This window comes from Eurypyga helias, unplaced genomic scaffold, assembly GCF_000690775.1.
Source record: "Eurypyga helias isolate BGI_N326 unplaced genomic scaffold, ASM69077v1 scaffold34569, whole genome shotgun sequence".
NCBI lineage: Eukaryota > Metazoa > Chordata > Aves > Eurypygiformes > Eurypygidae > Eurypyga > Eurypyga helias.
In genome coordinates this window covers 6,182-14,421 of record NW_010273268.1, presented here as the reverse complement: position 1 = coordinate 14,421, position 8,240 = coordinate 6,182, and the positions used below count along the sequence as shown (strand labels likewise).

At 57.5% G+C, this 8,240-nt stretch overlaps 1 protein-coding gene across 1 annotated transcript in view; it reads left to right on the top strand.

Annotated features, from left to right (window-relative positions):
• Positions 1-2,348: 2,348 nt before the first annotated feature.
• The window catches only part of CAPN15 (calpain 15), a gene marked incomplete at its 3' end in the record, with an annotated part of 11,372 nt that continues 5,480 nt past the window's right edge, over positions 2,349-8,240 (top strand). Inside the window, exons 1-2 of the mRNA XM_010159427.1 lie at positions 2,349-3,824; positions 7,859-8,067. Of these exons, the coding sequence (XP_010157729.1) occupies positions 2,349-3,824; positions 7,859-8,067 (1,685 nt within the window). The remainder of the gene's footprint in view (positions 3,825-7,858; positions 8,068-8,240) is intronic.

Sequence of the window (8,240 nt, the reverse complement as noted above, 5' to 3'; positions counted from 1 at the left end):
TCACCCAGTAAGATGAATGGATGTGTCAGGATCACGGTGTCCTTCATGGCCCTATTTGCTTCTCCGCCTTTGCTGGAGCTGGGCACGCAGCTCCTTCCCTTTCTTTGTTTGGAGAATGGTCTCCCTTTCAGATGGCTGTGGGCATGGTGCTGCCACAGGGGAGAGGACAGTACAGGGGCTCACAGCTGGAGGACTTCAGGCAGAAAAATCAATGTTTATGTTTCTCTGAGCTGGTAAAGATTCCTTAAATAACTCCAGCAAATAAATACCCGGTGAAGTTCAAACGGTGAAGGCACGGCATATGAACCAGAATGAATTTTCAAGCACGCTCCTACAATAAAATGGATTTCTTTGGTTTGGGGTTTTTAGAGAAATGTTTGATTGAAGAAGGGAATTGAAAGTTGTATCTGATCTCTCTGGAGCGGGGACCTGCTCCTCTGATGGCTCTGGGGCATGGTCTGGGAATGTCGTCAGATTGCTGCTGCTGTTGGAGTATTCCCAGGAGAGTTTCTTGTGTGCCTAGCCAAAGGGAGGGTCACTCTCCTCCTCCCCGGGGGTGGTCTTGCTGCATCCTCTGTCCCCTCAAGACCCCACTGCTGCAATGCAGTCTGCTCAGCTGCCTTGGGAAGCTGGTCGTGCAGATGCTGCTGGTGGGGATGCTGGAGACCAGCCAGGAACCAGTTCTCTCCATGGACTGCACTGGCGTCTCACGGCTTTCACTGCTTACCCTCTGTGGCATAAAAAGTCGACTTCCCCTCCTTTGTTCCAGCCTTTTTTCCAACCGGGTCCTTGAAGATGTTGGAGAGGGAGCCAGTGGTGAGACTGCTGGGGTGCAGCCCCCCTGATTTAGGCTCCTGGTTCCTTGGTCTGGGATGGCCTGAATTTGCTGTTCCCGGGAAGAGCTGAGGGCATGGGGTAGACTCGGAGGCATCTCCTGCAGAGTTGTCCCTGTCTGGGGTCTTGGGCAAGCAGGGCAGGGTGGCTGGGGTTGGAAGGCGACCAGCTCAGCTGGAGAGAGGCACAGCTGGCCTGGAGCTTGGATTCAAGGTTGGGGCTTTATGCTTGGCTGCGTTACCTGTGAGCAGGAGTGCACAGAGTGAGGGCTCAGGGCTCGCGCTGCACACTCACCTGAGGGAGAACTGTTTTGTCCTTGTGCGAGGGAGGAGGAAGCAGAAAGTTCTGTTTCGGCCCCACCTTTGCTCGAAGCTCCGGGAAATGACCCTGTGCAGGGGACAAAGGGCACTGTGCCAGGCTGGGATTCTTTCTGCTGTTTGTCAGCGTGTGTGCAAGTGTGGCATCGCCTTCCCGAGAGCACCGGGAGGGCCGTGGTGAGGGACAGCTGCTTCCCGCAAGCCCAGAGGTTGCTGTGGCCTTTGCTTTCTGAAAATTGAACCTGCCTGTAACATATTATTACAATTTTCTGGAGTGAGGTGGCTGTGGTGTGTGTTGGACCCATTCCCCCATCAGGGCTTAAGGCATTCCCAGGCAACGCTGGAAGTGGAAACTGAGGGCTGGTGCTGACGGCAAGGCTTGGTGGCATCTCCGCTTCCCAGGTAAGCAGGGCAGGAGCTGGAGCTGGGACACAGTGCCCCATAGAGCCTACTGATCAGAAATGCCTTGCCTCTGCCAGAGGTTTGGGAGAGTCAGGAGGTGCTGAGCTTGGAACCTGCCTGTGAGCTGTTCCAGCGTCAGCTTGGCTCCAGCACGGAGCACGGAGCTACCGCTCGCAGGCTGGCCCGACCAGGCTCTGGCCCTGAAACCGATAGCCAGGTAAAAGCACCACCGTATGCCACAGCTTCTCTGTGCTCGGTGGTGTCTGGTGTAGGGTAACACTTATCCCAATGCGCATGAGTGGTGTGCCTGTGGTGGCGAGCCAAAAAGAGAGGAGAGAGACAGGAGCAGACGGCGAAGCAGCAGTGGGCTGGAGTGACACCGAAGGAGGAGAGAATTGACTCTGGGAACTGAGCAGGGTGTCACCTCCTCCAGAGAGTTACAAGCTGCGGATGTGCAAAACTGTCGAGGTTGGGTGCAGAGGCGGTGCGCTTGCTCGCCAAGGTGCATACATGCAACAGGAGAGGGGTCGGCAGGGCTGCAGGGCTGTTTCTTGTGCCCTTCCTGAAGTGTTTTGGGTGGAAGCCAGTGCATTGCCATGCACTTGGAGAAATCGTCCGTCAGTGCCAGAGGAACAAGTGCCTGGAGAGCAATTACTGAAATGATGGTTATCTCTTTCCTGGAAGCAAGGTCCTGACTATGGCAGCCCAGGAAACACACAGTACCCCACGTACTGGGTGGCCTTGGCCTCAGACTGTCTTATTCTTTCTTCTAGCCACTCCCACTCTCCCGGCTCCATGGCTGCCGTCCGCGAGTGGTCCTGCACCCGCTGCACCTTTCTGAACCCTGTGGGCCAGCGCCAGTGCTCCATATGTGAAGCCCCTCGCCAGAAGCCTGACCTCAACCACATCCTGCGGCTCAGCGTGGAGGAACAGAAATGGGCTTGTGCCCGCTGCACCTTCAGGAACTTTCTGGGCAAGGAAACCTGCGAGGTATGTGGCTTCACCCCGGAGCCAGGGCCCAGCGGCTCGCCCTTGCCTGTCATCAACGGCATCTTGCCCAAGCCTGCCGTGCTTGTGGAGCCCAAGGGCACGTCCAAGGAGGAGGCTGCCAAGGCAGAAAGCAGCAGCGAGGACTCAGAAACGAAGAGCCCTGATGAAGCGGAGCTGGAGGGCGGCTGGGCTTGCCAGCGCTGCACACTGCACAACACGCCGGTGGCCAACTCCTGCTCTGCCTGTGGTGGTCCACGCAAGCTCTCCCTGCCCAAGATCCCACCAGAGGCACTGGTCGTCCCTGAAGTCATCACCCCAGCCGGATTTCACATGGCCCCCTCCACCCCGCAGCCTTTAGCCTCTGCAGACACCTCTGATGGTGACACTGTGGCCACCCAGGGCCCAGTAGCTATGGAACAAGAGGCCCAGAAGATACCAGCCTTCAGTCCCTTCTCCCCGGGGCTCCAGAACAACCCAGTGCCCCGCAGCCGTCGGGAGGTACCCCCCCAGCTGCAGATGCCAGGGTCCGAAGCCTCCCAGCCCGTGGCTCAGAGCACAGCAGGACAGAAGGGCTCTCCACAGGGGCAGGCTAGGGCTGCTCCAGCTGCCCGCTTCCAGGAGCTGCTGTCCAACAAGCGGCTGAGCGTGCTGGAGGAGGAGATGGAGGTCAGTCCATCCCACTGGAAGTGCAGTTCCTGCTCCCTGCTTAACTCTGCTGGGACTGGCAAATGTGAGGCTTGCAGCACCCAGAAAGGCAGTGACACCATCAACCTGGTGGGGGACTCGGTGAGGTTCACCCCATGCAGCCCCTCCAGCCCTGACTTCACCACCTGGTCCTGTTCTAAGTGCACCCTCAAGAACCCCACCCTGGCCCAGAAGTGCAAAGCCTGTGGCTCCTCCAAGCTGCACGGCTTCCAGGAGCACGGGACGCAGGGTGAGCCGTCTCCCCGCTGCCCTGACTGTGGGGCTGGCGACAAGGGCGGCTGCTCCTCCTGCGGTGGCAGGGCCCCCTCTGCCCGCAAGGTTGCCCGCCTCTTCCCCTCCCAGCTGCCCACCAGCCAGGAGAGGCCGGGCCAGTGGGCTTGTCCCGCTTGCACCTTGCTCAACGAGCTCAAGGCCAAGCACTGCGCGGCCTGCCACACCCCACAGCAGTACGTGGCCCAGCGCAAGGGCCTCAAGCCCCTGAAGAGACGGGAGAGCATGCACGTGGAGAAGAGGCGGCAGACGGACGAGGGGGAGGCCAAAGCCCTGTGGGAAAACATTGTGACCTTCTGCCGGGAGGTGAGTGCTTGTGGAACTGGTCTTACTCCTGGTTTCACTTGGAGGGGGCCGCCTGCCACACCCCACAGCAGTACGTGGCCCAGCGCAAGGGCCTCAAGCCCCTGAAGAGACGGGAGAGCATGCACGTGGAGAAGAGGCGGCAGACGGACGAGGGGGAGGCCAAAGCCCTGTGGGAAAACATTGTGACCTTCTGCCGGGAGGTGAGTGCTTGTGGAACTGGTCTTACTCCTGGTTTCACTTGGAGGGGGCCCGTTTCCTGCCTCCCCTGTGGGTCTTCTGGGCACAGAAAGGCTGCCTTCTGTGTCCTGGATCCCAGACAAGATCTTCAACTGCAACAGCTGGATGCTGGTTGTTAATGCTGACATGTAACATTTTAAATTGGTGCACGATAATCTGGGGTGAAGGCGACCAGCACAGTTCACTCCTGCTCCAAGGGTGAGGAAGTCTTGAGTGTTAACTCTGAAACCTAGTGATATTTTAAATCGGTGAGAGAGAACATCTGGGTTGAAGGGGACATTCTTAGGTGGTAAATCCAGCTCCTTCCTTGTCGAAGGGTGGGGAAGGCTGGGAAGGAGCATGTCCAGGTTTGCTGTGGGCAGCAGCTGCGCTGTGTGGGTGCAGGCAGTCTGGTGATGCAGCAGGCAGGGGCTTGGAGCACTGGCAGGGCTGCAGGCAGAGGAACTGCTGCCTCTGCCAGCAACTGCAAGTGCTCAAGAACTGTGAGCTGGGCTGTGGCATTGTTGGTTTTGGTGTTTGGGAATGCAGAGCTGCAGCTGCAAATGGCTCACCCCCATTTTGGGAAGAATGGCTGAGGCTTAGCTGTACCCTGGCTCTGGGTGAGGGTCTCAGGAACGCACATGCTATTGCCCTCCCCTCCCACTGTGAAGCATCTGGCTCGATCTCTGAGGTTTCAGTCTCAAACAGCGCTCTCATGGCCCCATTTTTTCGCTGAGTGGCATAAGATGCTCCTGTGAATGCTGCTCTTTCTCTGCCCTCCTTCTGGGGGAAGCCTCCAGCTCTTCTGGACCAGATGGAAAGGGAGTTGCAGTCCCATTTTGACGTACAGACAAGGCTTTTTCTTCCTGAGCCGAGGCATGTGTCCGTGCCTGTGCCTCTGCTGCACAGGGCCCACAGGGATGTTCGGCTCGGGAGGGAAGCCGTTGAGCATGATCCTGTTTCGGGGCTGTGGGTTTTTTTAATTACTACGTGTCCATCTTAACGGGCATGGGTGTCTTTATAGCAGAGGGACCCTGATTCTGCTTATCCCCCTCTTTTAAGCAAGTGAATAGCCTCTTTTGTAGGCAGGGAACATTGGTTACGTCCAGTGGAATCAGGCCTAAAGGATGAGTTAGGAGACATGGTCAGGTTGAATTAGCAGCTGGCTGCTGCCAAGAAGGGGAGTCTGCCCTGCCCCATCCAGCACGGCTCTCAGTCGGAGCCTTGGCTGAGCCTGTTCAGCTCGCCGAGCTGGAAGTAACGGGCTACTGGATCAGCGTGGGCCGTCTCCTGAAAATTCCCCCTAAACCTAAATCACTACTCTCTCTGTTTATGGTAAGTCAAGGGCTCTGCAGCCAAGGGAAGGACTGGCAGTGGGAGTGGGATACTGCTGCTCTCTCTCTTCCTGGCACGCCTGCAGCTTCCCACCAGTGCTCCTGTTCGATCTGGCGTGTAAGGCAGCATCCAAACTTCCTTCTGCCCAGGGTGCTTCACAAGCTGCTCAGCCTTCCCATGCAGGAGGCAGGCCAAGTTGTCCTCTGCCTGTTGTCCCACAACCCAAGTCGCATGGAGCAGTCCCCCTTGCTGAGCTGCTCCCTGCAGGGATTTCTGCTTGAGCTTCTGCCGTGAGTGCTCCCTCCTCTGCTGTTCCAGGGGTGCCTTTTCCAGCACTTGGTGTGTGACTCCTCCCTTAAGCTTTACCCTTTCTCTTCCTTCTGGGAGGAGAGCAGAGCTGACCTCTTCCATCAGCTGCCTCTGCACTGGGCATTTGCTTCCCTGTGTTGTGCTGTCCCCTCTCTTGCTTCTCCCTCTCTCACACTGCTCTGATTAGCCATCCTTCCCCTCTTCTGGATAACAACACCCATCAGCACATTCTGCAGAGCTAGAAAGATAACCCAGGATTCTTGCTGCCTGTCCCACGCTCTGACATCTGCCTGCAGAGCATTTCTGTGTGCTGGGGAGGCCCCATCCCTGTTTCCCTCCACCTGCCAGACGTCGCTACCAGCAGCAGGGCCATGCGGGGTGAGGCAGCAACCTTCCCCGGCCTGCGTGGTCCCGAGGAGGTGGCAGCGGAGAAGGTCAGGTCTCTGGTCCTGCTCTGGCAGCGCAGGAGGAGTGAAGAAGATCGGGTTTATCACCTTGCAGGAGAAACAAGCAGGATGTCTCATCTGGCACCATCTGTGAGCCCGCTCCTTGCTGCCCAGGCACGAGAGGAGCAACCTGCTCCACTCCCCTCTGCGCCGACGCTGCCCCTGCAGCTCTCATGCCTCTCTTTCCGTCCAGTTTACAGGGATATTGGTAGTGACAACTTCTCTAAAGCATTCAGAAGTATGTGAAGGGAGACAGCATGGTGTGAAGGTAATTAGGGTGTTAGGCAGGCTTTCCTGACGCTGCCAGAGGATTGCACTGCTATGGCTTTGCATTGCCTTCCCATCAGTGCAAGGAGGTCTGTGGGCTCGTGGCCAGGCTCCCACTGTCTGCTGGCAGCTGCCCCGGCCCTGCTGAGACCCTGGCCATGATACTGGGGGGGCTGAAGGCTTCCTCCACCTCTGCTGCCTGGAAAAGCACTGCAGTGAGTCCGCAGGGGACAAAGCGTGCCATGCCCACGGGCTCTGACTCGTGATGGCTCTGTCTCTGCACTGCCGTGCACAGTGGGTTCCTGGGGAGCCCCAGCTGCACCCCGAGAGGTGTGTGCGAGGCTGGGATGGAGCAAGAGGAAGTTGCTGGCAGATACGGCAGAGGCAGCAGCTCGTCAGTGGCTCGGAGCTGACACTCCCTTTGCGAAAGCCAGCAAGCCCTGGGATGTGTCCTTTTTGGACAGCATCGGTATTTGAGCAGTGACATCTATTAGCTGAAAAACACCCTCTGCAAGAGAGGCTGGAAGTGGTAATTGGGGCACCACGTAGAAAGCATTCACGGAGGATTGCAGCAAAAAGGGAAGGACAACTACCAGTTTGGCGTACATAAAGGCTCATTTAAATCAGAGCTGGCTTTTGCTGAAAGAACTTAATTTCATTTAATTAACAGTAACAAAGAAACCCTGGTTCTTATTTCACCCCGCGTTAAACTGGCTGAAAAAGCTGCCCTTCCCTGGGTGAAGTTCTGTGCTTCCATCCTGCCTCTGTGGCCAATATCTATGGGATTATCTGCCCTTCAGTCCATCCTGTTTTATTTAATACACAGCAGCTATTGCAGGGGGGCTCGGACACAGGATACCCTCACTCTGAAATGGCTTGCCTGACTGTGGTCTGGCTGAATCCAATTGCTGACCCTAACATCCCCCATGGATGTGCCTCGGGGCTGGCAGAGGACTGCCGAGCCCAGCATGTCCCCTCCAGAGCAGAGGCAGCTCAGCCCATAGCACAAGGCTTGGGTTGAGGAGTGTTTGCTTGCCAGGTGGCCCGTCGCAAGCCTGCTTTGCCACTTGTAGAGGCAGCCAAGGTCCCCCATGGTCCAGCTTTTAGCACCAGCTCAAAGCATGAGACGGACCCTGCCCGGGAAGGTTCCTGTGGAACAGAAAAAGGCAGGTTTGAGTCGCAGGCTGGAGCTTGGCTGGTGTGGTAAGCTGGCTTGCAGCAGGGCTGAGCGCTGGATCTGGTGCACAGAGCTCATCTGTGCTGTTACCAGCAGGCATCTGGCCCCAGATCTGCCCCCCTGCACGGTGTCGGAAGGGGCTGCCTGGCTAGGCTGGAGGGCTGGGGGCTCCACTCCTGGGGATGTGATGGGAGGCTTTCGTGGCCAGACCCATCCCAGGAGGACCCTGGGAGCTGTGCTGCAGAGCTGCACACTGATGCTCTCCTTGCCTTTCGCTCTCGCAGAACAAAGTCAATTTTGTAGATGACAGTTTCCACCCTGGGCCCAAGTCTGTGGGATTCCCGGAGGGTGACAGCGTGCAGCAGAGGGTGAAACAGTGGCTGCGACCCCATGAAATCAACTGTAGCATCTTCAAGGACCGATCGGTGAAGTGGTCAGTGTTTCGGACACCCAGACCCTCGGATATCCTGCAGGGACTGCTGGGAAACTGCTGGTAAGGGGGAACGAGCCAGACTGACACCCTCCTTACTCCTTCCTCCTTTCCTCTGCTTCACCCAGCTCAGGATCAGCCCCCTCAGCCCTACTCAAACCCGTTTATACCTCTAGGCATGTGCCCCGTCCTATGCCTCACCCCTTACCGAGGGGCTGCAGCTCGCAGTCCCTCGT